Source organism: Aulonocara stuartgranti, assembly GCF_965226115.1.
Source record: "Aulonocara stuartgranti genome assembly, chromosome: 3".
NCBI lineage: Eukaryota > Metazoa > Chordata > Actinopteri > Cichliformes > Cichlidae > Aulonocara > Aulonocara stuartgranti.
In genome coordinates, this window is record NC_138941.1 from 68,708,600 (window position 1) to 68,728,509 (window position 19,910).

Sequence of the window (19,910 nt, forward strand, 5' to 3'; positions counted from 1 at the left end):
TTGCAGGGAAATTTGGAGGATAAAAAATCAGTGTCATAAATTCAATGTCTAAAAATACTTGAATTCTGATGATACTATATTTCTTCCATACTGTACCAGTGTACCTGCACATGTGATGTGACAATAAAAGTGAATTGTTTACGTGAATTGTTCAAGTTCACTGCTGTAATAACTAATAATGATTAATATAATAACTATAATATTGGCCATATTATATTTACACTGACTTTAGTCTCATGAACAACATAATTGTTATTTACTAGCTGATCTTAAAATGACTGTTCAGTACAGAAATGAAGCCCAACAATCATGTTTTACAGTCATGTGGTCTCAGCCTCAGATACTTATTAAATCACACAAAGCTCGTGTAGAAACAAACGAACAAATGAACAAAATATGTTCTCCTTCATTTCTCTCAAACAAAGCTGTATGAAACGTTTCCAGCGGTTAGTATCATGGTTGCTAGGCAACCTGGGCAGCGCGACGGAGATCGACCGGTATTTCACAAGCCTCGCACTTCCGGCCTTAGCGGTCTTTGAGTACGCGGCCCTTGTGGACCGTTAAGGCTGCGTACTTTAGGGCTGCAGAACCTGAATTGGGATACAGCCTAAGGCTGTTCCAATTCTCAGCACCGGTCCTCTCTTTCCCTGAGTCCTTAGCAAATCTCCTTCCCACGATGACGTTTCCAACGAGGGCAAGAAAAAGAGTTTAGGAAAAGGAGATAGGCGCTACTTTTGAAATAACACCCCACATGGTTACGTTGGTCTGCTTAGTCACGTGACCGCACAGCAACAAATCACAGCAGAGCCGGAAAAGGAGGCGGAGCAAAGTGTGTGTGCAGGAGAGGAGTCGAGCAGAGAGCTGCTTTTTCATGAAACGGGAGTAAAGTAGTAAACTTACAGGAACATATACCACTGCCAACGTTGGGATTAATTTCTGCATCGATCTGCACACCCTTGTGTCCTGGATCGTAGCCGAGATCAGCGTGAACCACGTGGGTCTCTGCTCCCTGATCTGTTTCTTAAGACTTCCAGCTTCATCACGGAGTTTCTCTCGGTTTGTGGGCTCATCTAAAGGTAATCACCGAGCCAACTTTAATGTGGGTTCAGTTTATGTTGTTGCTGTTAAGAATAATAGATTGCTTGGTATACACTGGAGTTAGACAGACTGTAGAGTTTGTGATTGTCTGCAACATTATAATCTGGCGGTTGCTATGGGGTAAGAATACATACAGAAAAATAGTCTTTGAATATGAACAAAGGGTGCAGGGCAGGAGAAGAGCCAACCCCCAGGACAGGAAGCCACGGGTACAAGCGTGGGGGAGGGCTGTCACTACCGAGAAGGGTCTGGCTGCAGCCACTGTGGAGCTCCACAGTAACCGGAAACACGTGACCTCCACAATAACCGGAAACACGTAACTTCGGTTAAATCGACTTTGACATCGAAAACTAAATTGCGTTTTTGTCACTATTGATGCTGCTGAGAAATAAAAATGGTTTTAAGTGGGGGGTTTTAACACTCTGGGTTTGTTCAAAAAAATTCACCATCCCCTAAATTGTTCGTGGCCAAAAGTGACACTTGCTGTTTCGCTGATTTATTTATTTTTTTACAGTACATCGCGTTGTGCGTTCTGATTGCTGTAGACCATTGTCAATCAATCTAGTCCAGTGTCTCCTGTACAGGAGCGGTCCCTAATAGGCCCACGGACCGGTCCCGGTCCGTGAGTCTTTTGGTACCGTTCCGCGAGAGTTGATCCTCCGGTGTGAAATGTATGGTTGTAGTTGTGTGTCTTATTTTGAAAGAACTATTTACGCGTTACCATAGCGACCAGATAGCGTTAAGAAGCAGAGAGGAGGATGTCACTGTCATTGTTATTGGCGCACAGCTCAAGTCACGTTTATTATTACATTTACAAAATACCACAGTTTCTTTTTTTTATTCTTTTGTTGTATTTATCCGCGACACCTTAAAGGTCGTTCCCTGAAAATATTGTCTGACATTAAAGTGGTCTGTGGCGCAAAAAGGTTGGGGACTCCTGCTGTACAGTACAGAATGCGTTTAGCTTGTCGAATTTACATAAATCTTTGATGCTAGCAGTGTAACTCTGAAGTGCTGTACTGTATGTTTGGAAGTTTTCTCCCAAACAAACACAACAATGCCGACGAAACGTTTTGCACCCTCAAATGCACCTTTAGGTTTCATTCCATAATACTGGACTTATGTTTCTACGAAGGTTTGAACTCTAAGAGTGTTTAAACAAAAGAGAAAAGTGTGAAAATGTTCATGCCTGTCTGAGAAAAGTGTATAAAGCATGTAGTGAGGGGTTTTACAGTCTTAACATCTGTAATAATTGTAAAAAATAAAGTTGGCTACTTCATGGATTTCACCTACCGCGGGTTATTTTTAGAACGTAACACCAGCGATAAACGAGGGACTGCTGTATTATTAATAGTAGAGTCTGGGACATCTAATTGATTAACATCAACATTGATTATTATGCACTATTATTTTTGTTCAAGGAGAGCCAAAAATATAAAACTCTCTCAGCTTGTTTGTTGCCAAAAATGGCCACTTTTTGTGTATGTTCACAAAATGCTATAAAATGTTTCTTAAAACATTTATCTACTTTTACCGACGTGACTCTTTAAAATAGCACCAGTCCTTTTCATCAAAATCAAAATTGTATCTAAATTTTTTACTCTTTATAGCCAATTAGGTTATATATTACCATTAACTTTTCAGATAAAACGGTGATAAAGTCCTAATGTTTTCATGAAACTTCCTTTTATTCCCCATCTGAGCATCGGGGAAAAGGCTGTCTTGCAATTGTTGAGGTCACTAGTGTGTGCCCCATTTCTTCCAGGATCACTCTCTTTATAGGTTTTAGTGGACTCATAGTACTGCGAAGTGGTTTCATGGTACAAAGGGATTGTATTCCAAGATCTGGGAGACTGTAGAAATGAGCAGTGATGCCTTTCCTACCATCTTTCCAGAAAAATAAGTGATCTGTAAGCTGTTAGGCTTACTTACAGCAGCAGCACTTTCTGCACCTGCATAAACTCCAGGACACATTTACTAACGATGTTTGTTGCTGTATGTGCTGCAGCTTTGAATTTTTTAATAATATATATTTTGTTAATATTTTGGCTATGGTGTCTTGTTATGAAATGTAAAAGAGTAAAAGTGTTGTTAGCAGGTGCGTCAAAGCTAAGTTTGACTGGGAAACTTAAAGCTCAATAGGCTGCATCAACAGAAATTCACTGCAGCCTATGTAATATTTCATGCGTCATAATTTATTCTACTCTATCTTGCAAATACATATTTGTGTGGCAATGTCATGCACAACACACACAACTATTAGATCCTTAAGATCAAACCCGTGTCATTGTTTTGGTCCACTGCAGTGCAGGGCCCTGTTTCAGGAAGCCGGTTTAGTGGAAAAACTGAGTAAGTATACCCTGAGTTAACGAAAACTCTGGGTTTTCGGTTTCACAAAGCGAGTTCAGCTGAAGCCTGAATGAGTCACTATGACGACACACGCCGTGAAGCTAACCTGCCCCCTAGCAGGTTTACTTCAACTAACCCTGACTGTCTCCGCCCCTTTGTCGGAAACCTGACAGTAGGAAGTGTCAGACATGGCGTGTCCCTTCCTTGAAGAGCCAGTAGATCGTGAAGCCCAAATCCTCCGCAGAGCTCTCCGCCGGGAGAGAGTGATTAGAGCGCGTTTGGACATTTTATCATTTCCTGATGATTTTCTGTGCGAACGTTACCGTTTCTCAGCACAATCTATAAGTTATTTGAATAACATCCTCAGGCCATATATTACGCATGTGACACATCGCGGACATTCTCTCAGTTCTGTACATATTATTTGTATTGCACTTCGGTTTTTTGCAAACGGGAGCTTTCTGTATAATATTGGTGACGCTGAGCACGTTTCCAAGGCTACCGTCTGTCGGGCAGTCAGGAATGTTAGAGTTGCACTGAAACGTCTCCTGCACTCATCTGTGGTGTTCCCCGGTCACAGACCCACAAGATTCATCAAAGAGGGATTCCACAAAATTGCAGGTATCAGGATGACCAAAACTTAATTTATGATGTGGTGATATTTGAACTACTACTTAAATTTTACATTTATTTTTACGGTTCCCAGGCGTGATTGGCTGTACAGATGGCACTCACATTCCAATCATTGCTCCTTTAGTAAATGAAGGAGACTATGTGAACAGGAAGTCTTTCCACAGCATTAATGTACAGGTACATAGTTCCCTGTAGCATTTCAAACTAACAAATTATTTCATCATGGTGATGGATGCTAATTTGTGTTCTCTGCACTGTGAAGATCATATGTGATGCTGCCAACATTATCACAAATGTGGAAGCCAAGTGGCCAGGCTCTGTTCATGACTCACAAATATTCCGTGAATGTACACTGAGCACAAAATTTGGACATGGTGAGTTGAGAATACTTTAAAATATATAAAGACCAATTGCTTCAGGGACATTTGAACTGAAGTGTACCCTTCTGTCTTAGGAGAGTTCACTGGCTACTTGCTTGGTGATAGGGGGTATCCATGTTTACCCTATTTGCTTACCCCTTACCCTGACCCTGAACCGGGCCCACAGCAGCGATATAATCTGGCTAATTGCAGGACAAGAGCCAGAATTGAAATGACTATCGGAATGCTTAAGGCCCGGTTCCAGTGCCTGCAAAGACTCAGGGTCACCCCAGAAAGGGCATGTGACATTATTGTTGCATGTGTGATTCTTCACAACATTGCCACAATTAGAGGAGAACACTGTCCTTCTGAACCAAACATCAGCAGTGATCCAAACCATGAACATCCTGACCCTCCCACGGACATACAAGATGGAAGCGCAGTCAGAGACACCATATGTCACAATCATTTCTTTTGACCCATCACCTCAACATGTTGAAAGACGGAAAAACAGATTTTTTGTTCAACTGGCTTTATTGGTCGCCTGTGTTTCCTGTACACAAAGTATTAAAAGATGTAAACCTCATAAAGTGTCTCTGTTGCTTCCTCCTCTGTAACAGCTGTCAATGTTTCTTCATTATTTTCCTGTAGTAAGGAAATTAACAACATTGCTGTTCTACTGTAAACTCATATAATCTGTGGAGTATTACTCACAACTGCATGTTGGTCTGGCTCAACAGGAGGCTGCACCAGATGCAGTACACCACCACCATCAACTGATAGAATATGAGGTTTATACAGGTCACTTATAACTTACAAGGGACCAAATGGCAATTAACAAACATACCAATCACCTTACACTTCATTGTCATTATGCTCTCAAAGACAACCAAGACTGAGGGAAGGCAAAATCAGTAGGAAAATAACTTCACTACAAAATAATTCATTATGGTAAAGAGTTTATCAAATGAATGAGCAGCACTGCAAAGGTGACTGTGAAGAAAGGATGTATGCACATCATGTATTATTTTGAATTTACCTCTTATGTAGGCACTTGTGTCTTGCGGGGTTATTGACTCAGAGGATGTCCCCGCAGAGATGCCTTCGGCCACAGGGCGCCCACTGTTTTGGCTGAGGGCCAACTGCTCAGCCTCTGTGAGTGGTGGTGGTGGAGGACCCCCACCTGTTTTTCGGGCCTCCGCTTTTTTTCTGTTGGCTATAACGGGCCACATTTGAGCAGAGTAAGCAAATGTGTACTTGTAATGTGCTCAGATAATTTCAAAAAGTGCTTACAGAAAGAAAATTAATGTAGCCTCTAACTGCAATTGATTTACGTGGGACAAACAGACCAAGCACTATGGCTCATAATACAATTACACCTTACCTGTTTGGACTATATTTTTATATTTCATTTTTACTTGCTGCCAGGCACGTTTGGGGCCTGTTGGGTTGCACCTGCGCTCACATCACGTCACAAAATAAAATGTATAAAATAACAAATAAAATAACATATGATAAAATAACGTGTTAAATGGGTGGAAATCCCTAGATCAATGTTTATATTAACACTCACGCATTGACTCTGTCGGCTATGTTTTGCCATGCATGCTCCCTTTCTTTTGCAGCTGTGGCTGTGTTACTTTTTTCCGCGGAATTTGCATGTTATCGGCATATGCTGCCATCAGAATTTCGGCCTCAAGCGCTGTGAAATACATTGACCGCGCCTTCTTTCCCTCCGTCTCCATGGTGACTCGCTTAATCTGTGCTCCGCTTATCAGGGCTTTATGTATCCTCGTCCGCGCGCTTCACTTGGGGTTAAAGCAACTCCGCGTTGATTGAACTACTTGTTATCAGCCTTTCTGAAACCGAATATTCCGAGTTGGACAGTTCGGGGTTACTCAACCCTGAGTATCGTTTTTCACTCTGAGTTTTCTAAACCGGCTTCCTGAAATAGGGCCCAGTAGTCAAAAAAAAGAATAAGTGAAGTGTCCACAATTGGCCAGGATAGAGCCCAGTGTTAATGTTTAAAATGTATAAAAATATTATTGATTACAATTCTTACTGTTAATATCAACAATAAGCTTTTTATTTTGAAATTACAACTTCAAAAAAAATGCTGTTACATTTAATGCTGTTACACTGTAATCCTTTATTATAAGTATGGACACAGAATAAAGTGAACAACATTTTGAAATAAGTTTAATTTGAATTTTGTACTACGTAAAAAACAAAACAAAAAAACAACAACATATTAAACAAACAAACAAACACAGCCAGTGCCTTCATTTGTCCATTACATGTCATAGCACTGACCCTTAGCCCCTGCTCATCAGCACATGCTTTCAAAAAGAGCTCCATGTCCTCTGCAAACTGAAAAACAACGAGGAACAAGTCCCTTGCTCCAGTGTCTTCTTCCTCTGACATGTCTCTTAAGACCCTCTGCTGGTCCCCTTGATTTAAGGACAGATATTTTGGCATTGTTACATGTCCACGGAAAAGTGCCTTATTTTGGACAACCCACTGCACAGCAGGACACAGATCTTCAACAACTGCTGGCTCCTGTGTCAGGCAAATGGGGATGAAAACAGTTATTTCTCTGTTGCAGAACAGTTTTTTAACAGTTGTAGGAGCCATAATTGAATGTATTGAATTTTGATGATCACTGGGTTTTTATTTGTTTGGTTGTTATGGGAGTCACGTGGGTGCTAGCGGTGACATAAATGGGCGTTGTCAGTCTGTCATTCATGGGTTTTGATTTTGACAGAGAGGAGGGCTCGGTAGCCGTAGTTTTTGTTGACCGCTGCACTACATGTTTCGCTTCGTTTATTAGAGCCTGTGATGTTGTAAGAGTCTGAATCAGGAGCTGATGATATTACTCTGTAAACTCTTAAAGCACTTTAATAAACAAGCAAACAATTCCATCTCTCGCATTATTGCGTAAAGTTGACAGCGCGTCAGGCAAATAGGCAGGCTCCAGCCCCGGCCTGTAGCGACTGTGGAAGTCGCTACAACAGTTATTCAAATGTCACTAACCATGTAATTACACTACTGTTTAAAGTGAATACTGACCTGACTGACTTCCTGGAACTTGCGCTTTTTCAGTCTGAAAATTGGCACGTGTTGTCCTTCAAGCACAGCTTTGGCTTCCTCTCTCCAGTGTGCAAATAGCTTGCCAGAGCTACGAAGAGTAAGGCCACAGTGAGGGCATGTCATTTTCATGGACTTTCCATCAGCTGCAGTTTTATTGAACACAGAGGGTGGAGCATATGAATGTTCTAACAAAGACTCAGAAAATGGTTCAGATACCGAAGACAAAACCTTGGGGGGGGGGGAGACGGGGCTCCTCGAAGAGTACTGCCGGAGGAATATGGGTCTCCTCGGAGAGTTCAGCGGGGAGCAGTCCTGATAATGGTGGCTGACTTGGCATTGAAGAATGCTGACAAGACAATATATGCCTTGCCATATCCCCACGCCGTATGATTGTAATCTTACAGACAGGGCGGTGAAAGTGTCCTGTTGTCCTGCAAGCCAGCCTGCACCGGCATATCATTTTATCTGTAAGAGAAAAAACAAACAAACAAACAAACAAACAGATGTAATTTAAATGTAGTTGTATAGAATGCAATCAATTTGTCTAACAATCAGATTGTACATGTTAACAAAAACATCCAAGCCAACCTCAATAATGAAAGCAAAATGGTATGGATCACAAAAGTTATGTCAAGAAAAGTGGTGAAAAGTAAATAAAAATATATTTTATAAAAACACTATTTTTGTTGCAGATGAATGCACTGAACTGTACAATATCAACAGCAACTTTTATGTCAACAAAGATACTGCAGAAGTGCTTAAAAAAAGTGCATATTTATAACTATAAAGTATATTTAATACAAACATACCTTTGAAAGGCAAAGCATTTTTTTATATGCACACTTAGATGCTCCTCAATCTTTGCCCTGACAGTAGGGCTGAAAGTGGGGCACAGAGGGCAGTGAAAGAGTCCTCTGCAACACGTGTTGCATTCCTGCAATTCTGGCTTTAAGCCCGAATTCCGGATTGATATGTGCATCTAAAACAGAGAGAGAAACAGATAAACACCATATATACATTTAAGTTAAGGTTTTAGCAGAAATAAGAATTTACAGTTGGCATGTAATAGATTTGGGAAGAAAATTCTTGAAAAAAACCCACAAATATTTTACAAGACACTTTAATTTGTGAGACATGTTTCTATTGACATATAACAGTCAATTGAACAGGGGCTAACTAAAATCTGGGCAATAAAAAAGCTGTACAGAAAAGAATGACGAATAGAAGTATTGATAAATATATAAATCTGTTTGTGATGAAATTTACAGTGTTGACGCTAACAGTTTAGATACCTCTGTTTAAAAAGCACTGACTCGACTTTTTAGTCAAGTCGAAGTAAGAAGTACAGGGTCTAAAGTATAATTTATGTACAAAATATTGAAGTAATCTTGCGTCCAAAGCACGCGTGCGGGGGGCTGATTTACAAATGTACGCATTACAAAGTACAGATACGCGTGCTAAAATGTGAGAAGTAGAAGTATAAAGAAGTATACAGTAGGCACAAAAAAGTACAGCAGTAAAGTAAAGATACCAGAAAATTCTACTTAAGTACAGTATTGAAGTATTCGTTATTTTGCATCTCTGACGCCAACAATAAATCATACTCTAATGCAAAATGTGTTTTTTGCTTCTTCTCGCCCACAGAAGCCGTTAATCCAGCTCTCTTACTTAAACCAGGCCCAGGAAAAAGCATATCTGTGTGTTTCTCTGCCATGGAGCACGATGAAAAAACATTAAAATAAGGAGGAATGTTTTTGTAACGCAAAAAAAGTGTTTCATAAAGACTTAACCAACCTTTGCGATCAACTTGCATGACTTCCACGGTATCCATGCGTGTTTACGGCTAGTGTGGAGGTCACGTGTTTCCGGTTAGTGTGGAGGTCACGTGTATCCGGTTACTGTGGAGCTCCACAGTGGCTGCAGCCAGGTGCTCTTGTCACTACCCGATCCGTACCGGAAACCCGATCGGTACCCCGCATGTGCGAAAGGTGTCTACTTCCGGTCGAAGCATTTTACGATAGTTACAGGTCAGAGTATCTGTTAAGATGTTAAAAATAACAAGTATCTCTTAACATGTTTCCGATAATGAAACATTTAATATAATGTAGACAAAAATAAAAAAATTAAAAGATAGTGACAGATCGGGACTCCCGATCCTTACTGCGCATGTGCAAAGTCAGACCGTACAAATCGGGTCTACCCGATCCGTACCGCGCATGTGCAGGGGTTTTCTTCTTCTTCTGTTCGTTTAATGGCAGTGTACTCCCCAGTGTACGAGGACACCGCCACCTGCTGACTGAGCGAATGAACCCTATTGTAAACTGAATTAGCGTCATTACAAACGTGTGTTAAATTTGATTTAGTGATAATCGAGTGTGTTTATGCTTGTCGGTGTGGAGAGGATTGTTGGAAAAGTGATGATAATGTCCGCTATCACTGTCAATTGCCAGTAAACACTTCATCTGGCTGCTGAATCTTCACGTGACATATTATAAAGTCTGTATTATTAACTCTGTCATTAGGCACCATTCTTCTTATTTTACGGCGCTGTTGTTCAATCGGGGAACGCTTTCTGTTGAGGAGAAAAGCAAAAATTTGTTGCGGATACGGATTATTCATTGTTTAAATGTCCTGGTAGTCGAAAAGGAGGCAGAGCTGCTGAGAAATGCTAGGAACTAACTGGGCGCTAACCATATCATTCAAACATATTGAATGTCGCAATGTTGGCAAAGAGAGGAAGTGACGTAAGATTTGCGCATGCGGGGTACCGATCGGGTTTCCGGTACGGATCGGGTAGTGACAAGGGCAATCAGCCTGTAGAATAGGACTTCATAGGGCTTTGGAGTTGACGTCACGCCACAAAGCATTGTGGGAGCGCAGCGTCGTTTTCGGGGTCTACGAATCAAAACAAACACACTGTGTTGGAACGACGACTACAAGAAAGATGCTTAAAAGCAGCTCAAAAGAGAATGGACTGTATAGAGACCGATTGCGTCCAGAGGCGAAGTGGCGGTACTTGCAGAAAATAGCGTGCATTGGAAATGTGGACCCGTATGAAATACGGCCGTGGAGTAGAAACCCTGAAGACCAACCGCTACTGACGTAGCCTGACATATTTTCGGACCTTGTCTGTGGAATCAGCGCGTACAAGTCGTCATTCAAACAAAGGTAAGTCAGCTCGAGTACTGCGAGTGAAACGCGTTTGATTTCCCTGCAAACATTCACATTAGTGCAGCATAAATTCATTCATGAGGGGAAATTACAGTGAGAACATGTGGAGGCTGTTAGATGGATAACATAGTGAGTTCAGTGCATTGATGTGACATTGTCCTGAAGGATTGTTATTCTTTATGGTTAAAGAAATTGCACTATTCATATTTATTATAAATAATCCTAATTACACATCTTGCTTCCATGTTTGTATCCTGTGTCACTAAAAATACATTTTATTTTAGTTTTATACATTGATCAATGACCTGCAGAATCTCCTTATCATATTAAGTGATTCATAATTGTCACTTTATGCTTTCTCCATCTCTAAAGTGATGACATCCTTGCATTACATACTTTAGGTTCATTTTCTGCAGGCAGGTTTCTGACAGAGAACAGGCAGATTTACACTATAACATGCAGCGTTCTATAGATGGACACATAAAGAAATGAAAAATTACATGTATGTGCTAACTTTCTAAACACTTTGTTACATTTATGATAAAGTAGATAAAACACATTTGTGTCGGCCTTGGCTCATAGTTCTTGTCTTTAAATGAACTTTGTCTGTGTGTGTTTCAGGTCCTGCACTCTCAAAGACTGAATGAACCAGCATCGCAGCCATGGGTCACTGTGAGCATCACAGGGAAGGTTGAAGTCGCCCACTGCACCTGTATGGCCGGAGTCGCAGAGACCTGCACCCATGTCGCTGCTCTTTTGTTTAATGTAGAAGCAACAATGTTGATCTGTGGCATAAGGACTGTTACAGATGAACCTGCATCTTCAGCTGCCCAAAAAAAGGCTCTTGTTCAAAACATAAACAGAACATCTGTATTGAAAGGTAAAAGGAGCCGTCCTCAAAAAAGAAAAATCCCACCTGCTACTTTGGAGGAGTTGTCACCGCTATTGGATACTGTGCTGGTACACAGTAAAGCTGTGGGTTGTGGGAATGACCCATAATGTTTTATCTAGGGGTCTAGATTTATGCCTGTAGTGCACTGCCGTGTAAATAATTTGCATTTACTGAATATATACTGACTGAGTCCCACTGTTCAAAAGTTGAATAAAGAAACAAACTAATTTTTGCCTCTTTTTTAAATTTTATTGAAACCACCTTATAGAACATCACATCAGTTACAGTGTAGAATCCATGGCATTTATCAGAATCAGAATACTTTATTCATCCTGAGGGAAATTAGGGGTTACAGCAGGCAGCACGCCAATGGCGCATGCGCACTCACAAAGGAACCTTCTGACCAACTTTACACAAGCATCACATTGGGCAGACATGTCAGAAGGTAGGCTGATAGGAAAAAACAACGAAAATACACTATATGAGGTAAGAGGAGGAGAAAAAAAACTCCACTCAGACTGAGCTCCTAGTGGGAGAACAGTTTGATAACAGAAAAAACACCTCAGCACAAAAGCACATGACTATCAATACACCATAGAAACACAAGACAAGCAACAGGGGCGGGTAAAGGGTAAGAGAGAGCCGGTGTAGACAGCGCATCCGGTCCTGCAGCATGTCTGTGCTGGTCCAGTTGACTGCTATCTTCCCCGGTAGGGCACAAGCATCGAAGGCGTTGGAAAGGGAGGGGGGATGAGTGAGTGCTTATCAGTGTAAGTGTGTGTGTGTGCGTGTCCATAGTTTAGCTGAGACAGTGTCCTTCGGCCTATCAGGCTAAGTAAACAGTCCTCCAGCCAATCCAGGTGTCCTTGCATGGGACGGGAAGAATAGCCGTAACACAGTCGTTATCAGGGAGTGATTGTTCGGCTCCAGCCTTGGGCCTGCAGCTGGCGCCGTTATGGGGGTCCGCAATCTCAATGTTGATTTTGTAAATTTCCATGCGAGCAGCCCAGGAGAATTTTTGGCTGCCCTAACACTCCGACACTGGCCTCTCGAGCTCCCGTTGGAGAGCCACGATCCTCCCCATGATGGTATCAAACTTCTTTTTTTTTTTTTTTTTTTTTTTTTTTTTGGTATCAAACTTCTGTTCCGTGGTGTTGTCATTCTTTTGATTCTGAGACCTCAAAGCTGCAGTGATCCATTCCGTGATGTCGTCCAGCTGTCGCTCAAGGGTCTCATTTTGAGCAGGCCTCTCTCTGATGTATTCCCCCATACGCTCAATGTTGTTGCTTTGAGCCTTCACAGCAGCTGTAAGCATCTCCAAGGTGTTGACCATATTACGTTCGTTGTGAGAGGTCGCGCCTCGTCTCATCTCTTCAATTCCAGCGGGCAGCCTTGGGGGGGTTTGAACAGCCGGTTCCGCTCTCTTATTTCTCCGATAAACCAGGGCCAAGCCAACTCCGATCAGCACGAACCCTGCTATCATGGTTCCGAATAGATAGATATCTTCAGCGTCCTCGATCGACAGTCCCGCCAGACACATGACTCTCCAGTTCTGCCACCCGTCCATCGTGTATCCGGCAGGGAAAGTCCCTCCAGGGCACTCGGGCTCTCCCGAGCCCAGACTTCTCGTTGAGAAAAGGGTGTCAATAGCATTCAGAGACCAGTTAATCAAATCCATAATTCTCTTTTAGGTTTTAGAGAACGACCGTGTGAGTCTATTCCAGGGAAAGTAATGCACACGAAACAGACAAGGACATAGAGGCTAAGCAGGGAAGATAAGGGTGAGGAGGAGAGGAGAAAAGTGCGACCGCCTTAGCTGAGAGCCAAAGAAGAAAAATGATTTTATAGTTTACAAATGACAAAATGTTTACACAAAATCATGAGTGTTTACATGATATCATTCACTACAAACATTACTTTATTTACTGTATCTTTTGAAAAAATACAGCAATTTTAACAGCACAAGACTTAAGAATATTTAACAGGAGCAGGTTTCATTTTTCCCTCGTTTTATTATCACACTGTTCACCAAACGCAGCAAACCTTCACCATCTTATCCTGAAGGGCCACCTCTTCACCCTCACATGGAAGAAGTAATCTGATTGGCATGGTGGTATGTTTGAAGCAGGTCCCTTGTGTAGCACTGGAACCCAGTCACGATGTGATTCATCCATTTAATAGGCTGGTTTGCTGCAATAATGCCAAATAATTAGCAACTCTATAAATAGAAGGTAGTTCTGCAAAATCACTCAGTAGGATGTTTGTTCTAATTTGCTATGAGCTCAGAGCGCATCGAAAATAAAACTAATAGGCTATAAAGATTGATATGAACATATTTAGAACTTACCGGAATGAAAATGTCTGGAGCACCAACAGATATTTGGAGATGGAATAGAACTGCACGTCAGCTCGTCTCAAAGCTGCTCTCCAGGCTGGACGCCTTTGTTTGGTAACATCGATACACGAGCTGCCTCGTGTTGCTTCCAGGTTGGGAAAGAATGGCGCTGGCCAGTTGCCGTGTTTTATAACATGATTGACATGGCAGCACTGAATGCACATGTGCCGTATCAAGCATGCACCAGGATAAAGGAAAGACTAAATACTTTTTTGCCCCACTGTATTTGTGTACATGACAGCATTGCTGTCCAGCATTGTGTTTATCAAAACTCTTTTTACAAATCCTGCTGTGTGTGTGTCCCCCAGGTGATTAACAGGAGGAGAAGAGTCTGGTGGTGCAACGGAGGAACAATTTCATCCATTTGGACTCAGCTCAGCCACTACAGAGGAAACAATCAATGACTTCAACACAAAAGGTGAGAAAAATATCACAGTTACAATTAGGGATGCACCGATACCGATACTGGTATCGGGTATCGGGGCCGATACTGTGAAATGTGTGTGTACTCATACTCGTAAAAGTTAAGCGATACCATGAACCGATAATAATGTAGCCCGGATGGGAATTTGGGAGTAGACACTCATAATTCCCATGGACTTAAACGCCACGGTAACATAAGGTGTTCACAGTTGATGTTTTGTGATGTAACTGTACCCAGAATGTAATTTGCCCTGTAATATGTCACAAGGTAAATACAGGTAATTAGAGCAATCAAACTGTTATGTTAATCATAAAGTATTATTTTATGGTATGTAACTCTGAATGGAGTTTAAATATTGTTCAGAGTTCTAATTTCTTGTAACAGAAGTTACAAGAAAATACAAAGATCATATTTTATAAGCACACATTGAAACAACAATATCATCAGTTGAACTTGAAATTTCTTATGCGTAAAAGATTTTCTCTGCTGATCAATATTTCTTCAATAATGTCATTTTCATTACAACTCTCATTGTAGCACATCATTGTAATGTGATACTGCCACCAGAAGGTGGTGGAAACACACCAACAATGTGTTTGTTGACATGTTTGATTCAACCAATGGAGGGAGTTTCAGTTTGTTCCACGACTGCATTTCACTCACTGCCTCTGTTTGTATCTCTGTCACTGCAGGACCAACATGGAGCAAGAAGTCAGCGCTCTCAGGAGGCCGACAAACCTCACAGAAGAAAAGGAAAGAAAACCTACAGCTGTGATGAGGGTGGAAAGTCTTTTACCCAGGCTGGACACCTAAAAACACACCAAGTCATCCACAGTGGAGTTAAACCTTACAGCTGTGACTTGTGTGGAAAGTCTTTTACCCTGGCTGGAAGCCTAAAAACACACCAACTCATCCACAGTGGAGTTAAACCTTACAGCTGTGACTTGTGTGGAAAGTCTTTTACCCAGGCTGGAACCTTAAAAAAACACCAACTCATCCACAGTGGAGTTAAACCTTACAGCTGTGACTTGTGTGGAAAGTCTTTTACCCAGGCTGGACACTTGAAAAAACACCAACTCATCCACAGTGGATTTAAACCTTACAGCTGTGACTTGTGTGGAAAGTCTTTTACCCAGGCTGGACGCTTGAAAAAACACCAACTCATCCACAGTGGAGTTAAACCTTACAGCTGTGACTTGTGTGGAAAGTCTTTTACCCAGGCTGGACACCTAAAAACACACCAAGTCATCCACAGTGGAGTTAAACCTTACAGCTGTGACTTGTGTGGAAAGTCTTTTACCGTGGCTGGAAGCCTAAAAACACACCAACTCATCCACAGTGGAGTTAAACCTTACAGCTGTGACTTGTGTGGAAAGTCTTTTACCCTGGCTGGAGACTTGAAAAAACACCAACTCATCCACAGTGGAGTTAAACCTTACAGCTGTGACTTGTGTGGAAAGTCTTTTACCCTGGCTGGAGACTTGAAAAAACACCAACTCATCCACAGTGGAGTTAAACCTTACAGCTGTGACTTGTGTGGAAAGTCTTTTACCCAGGCTGGAGACTTGAAAAAACACCAACTCATCCACAGTGGATTTAAACCTTACAGCTGTGACTTGTGTGGAAAGTCTTTTACCCAGGCTGGAGACTTGAAAAAACACCAACTCATCCACAGTGGATTTAAACCTTACAGCTGTGACTTGTGTGGAAAGTCTTTTACCGTGGCTGGACACTTGAAAAAACACCAACTCATCCACAGTGGAGTTCAACCTTACAGCTGTAACTTGTGTGGAAAGTCTTTTACCCAGGCTGGAACCTTAAAAAAACACCAACTCATCCACAGTGGATTTAAACCTTACAGCTGTGACTTGTGTGGAAAGTCTTTTACCCAGTCTGGAACCTTAAAAAAACACCAACTCATCCACAGTGGAGTTAAACCTTACAGCTGTAACTTGTGTGGAAAGTCTTTTACCGTGGCTGGACACTTGAAAAAACACCAACTCATCCACAGTGGAGTTCAACCTTACAGCTGTAACTTGTGTGGAAAGTCTTTTACCCAGGCTGGAACCTTAAAAAAACACCAACTCATCCACAGTGGATTTAAACCTTACAGCTGTGACTTGTGTGGAAAGTCTTTTACCCAGTCTGGAGACTTGAAAAAACACCAACTCATCCACAGTGGAGTTAAACCTTACAGCTGTGACTTGTGTGGAAAGTCTTTTACCCAGGCTGGACACTTGAAAAAACACCAACTCATCCACAGTGGAGTTAAACCTTACAGCTGTGACTTGTGTGGAAAGTCTTTTACCCTGGATGGACACTTGAAAAAACACCAACTCATCCACAGTGGAGTTAAACCTTACAGCTGTGACTTGTGTGGAAAGTCTTTTACCCAGGCTGGAGACTTGAAAAAACACCAACTCATCCACAGTGGATTTAAACCTTACAGCTGTGACTTGTGTGGAAAGTCTTTTACCCAGGCTGGACACTTGAAAAAACACCAACTCATCCACAGTGGATTTAAACCTTACAGCTGTGACTTGTGTGGAAAGTCTTTTACCCAGGCTGGACACTTGAAAAAACACCAACTCATCCACAGTGGAGTTAAACCTTACAGCTGTGACTTGTGTGGAAAGTCTTTTACCCAGGCTGGAACCTTAAAAAAACACCAACTCATCCACAGTGGACTTAAAGCACACAACTGTGAGTTGTGTGGTAAGGCTTTTGCTCTAAATAGCGACTTACACAGGCATCTAGTTACCCACTCTGGAATTAAGGCGTAGAGCTGCGACTTTTGTGGAAAAAGTTTCAGTGACAAACGGTACCGAAATATTCACCTACGGATTCACACTGGAAATGATGTTTCCTGCTGTGATCAGTGTGGGAAACTGTTTGCAACAGATGCACAGTTACAACAACACACTGAGGAGAGACCTTATAAATGTGACCTGTGTGAGAAGACTTTTAAAGCTCCAAATCAGCTGAAAAAACACCAACAGATCCACTCCAGAAAGTAACTCTACAAGTGCAGTTACTGTGAGGATGTATTGATTTTTTATCTTGTAATTTTAACCTGATTGTTTGGAAAAAGTCTGATCAGTAAACTTATGGAGTTATACTGAATGAACTGTTTGGAAAAATGAAGAAGTAACCTGAGTTTTATAGTGTAAACAGTAAAATGTAATTGGACGTTGGCAGAGATGCTTTTTATTTCAGGCGACGTTCAGGATAAAAACGTTGAAGGAATTCCCTGATTTACAATGTCTTTGTTTAGGAGTGGAGCAAAGAACATGGATCCATTTCTCAACCCTGTCGTCACTGTGGTGGTGGGCAAGCGTTTCTCTTTAACCTTTGTGGAAAAACCTCCAATCACGAACGGGACCTAAAACCACATCAACGTAGCCACACTGGAGACAAAATGAACTACTGCAAAGAATGTGGGAGAGGCTTCCACACACCAAGTACATTAAAAAACATGAACTCTTCCACAGTGTGGTCAAAAAGCACATCTGTGACCAGTGTGGGTCATCCTTCACCACTGCAGGAGGGACACCATACAAGTGCAGACACTGTGACAAAAGCTTCTCACAATCAGGTCATCGTAACAAACATGAACGTACACACATGGAAGTGAACTTCAGCTGTGACCAGTGTGACAAGAGCTTCAGGAATCTCAGTGCATACTCCGAACACAAACGATCCCACGCTGTAAATAAACTGTTTCACTGTTACCAATGTGCAAAAACCTTCACTTCATTATCTGCTCTGTGCAAACATCAGCCTGATCATGCAGGACTGAAATCACTGGATCACAATGAATCTGAAGAGAGAGAAAGATCCTCTTCTGGTTTCAGGGTCAGACTTAAAAACCTTGAGATCAGGCTCCACAGAGTTCAGATGGAATCTCCTGTAAAGAGTGTCAGCTGATGCCACACTTGGATCTGATGAGGTAGCTCTGATTTCTGGACCTGCAGTGAATAATCCTGAATGTTACATTTAGGAAGCTGCATGTCTAGATATGCATATCAAGTTAATTTTTTTCCTTTGAGGGATTTTAATTCTCTAAAATTATCCCTGTTACATTTTAATCTTTGTTCCCTTAGGACACAGTAGTGTTTAGTAGTTGTACTTGTTACTGTATTATTAAAGTTATAGGAATGTCTTTTTTACCAAACCAATAATGTATCAGAATTGCAGATATGGATATATATTTCAATTTCTTTCATTTGAACTTTCTTAGTGTTTCCAAAATTAACTTTTTTTTAATGTATTCATTTAATGTGTTACCTCTGTTAAATTTCAACCCTTCATTCATATTTAACCTTTTGCTGTTGTAAAATCTTCTCTTAAATCATTTTCTCCCAAAACTACAAATATTTTCACAGCAGTTGCTCTTAAAACCTCCAAAATGAACTAAATCTGTCCACCAGCTTTGAAAAAACACCTGCTGTGACTTTATGTCCAGAAAAAAAGAAACTCAAGCTGAACTGGTTTTGGGCTGTACTTCCATGTAATGCCAGTTTGTACCAGAAGATGGAGCAGTGAGTCAGTGTAACCTTTATTCAATTAGGCAAAGAACACAATCTTATTCACAGTGGCAGCAAAGAAATGTTGAAAGTTAAAGTGTTAGTTATATTTGAAACTCAAGCTGAACTGGTTTCCACATGTTCTGCAGCTGTTTTCTTGTTGATTTGAAGTTTGTATTATGAAATCCTGATAATGTTAAAGTGTTAGTTATATTTGATGAAGTCTGTGTAGAGTTTATCTTATTAAACAGTTTGGTGTGAAAAATAAAGAAATGGTCTCAGAACAAGTAGTTTGACCCATTATTTCCGATTCAAACTAATTTAACTGTTTTCAGTGGTACATGTGGAGGTTTATCACAGGAGGCGACTTGGCTGTTCTCCACTCACACTGAAGAAGGATCCTGCAGCTCATTAAAAACTCTAAAATGATCTTGAAAGAACATATGTTTGATTTTTCTTAAAAACATGCTGTTGGCATGGAGCTTTGAGACAGTGTTTTTAAGAGTCATTGTGGTTAACATCTCACACATTCCAATAAAGCAGATGTTCCTGCATTGCAACAGCGGTTTGCAGTTGCAATGCAGGATTGTGCTGCTGCTCGTCTACAGGACTCTCATGGAGCACCACTTTGAAACTTTGTAACTCTCTCTGCAAAATACAATATATAAAGACCAATGCTGGGCAATTAATTATATAGTTACTTCTTCAAAAAAGTTACTGAGTATTGCAAACAACAAAGATTTTTTCAGCTGTTTACCGTATTTTCACAACCATAAGGCGCACTTAAAAGTCTTAGATTTTCTTCAAAAAGTGCGGCGCGCCCTATAGCGCAGTGCGCCCTGTGTGTTGTAAGGAGGACGTAGTAGAGAACACCATGAGAACGCTAAAGGGTGAAGTGTGTGCGTTGACTTTATTGCACATACCTGTATAAAAGAACAGGTATGTGCGTTATGCAGGACATCGTTGTTTTAAC

General features: G+C 41.2%; 1 protein-coding gene and 1 long non-coding RNA gene across 2 annotated transcripts in view; one reads left to right on the forward strand and one right to left on the reverse strand.

Annotated features, from left to right (window-relative positions):
* Window positions 1–19,910, reverse strand: part of LOC309696372 — a 239,317-nt gene that overhangs the window by 93,938 nt on the left and 125,469 nt on the right. The gene's annotated exons all lie outside the window — the stretch shown is intronic.
* Window positions 534–19,224, forward strand: LOC309693581 (uncharacterized protein). Its single transcript, XM_082512946.1, has 3 exons — window positions 534–1,076; window positions 14,296–14,405; window positions 15,104–19,224. Exons 2-3 carry the CDS (start codon window positions 14,388–14,390, stop codon window positions 17,192–17,194), a joined length of 2,109 nt encoding a protein of 702 aa, XP_082369072.1. The 5' UTR covers window positions 534–1,076; window positions 14,296–14,387; the 3' UTR covers window positions 17,195–19,224.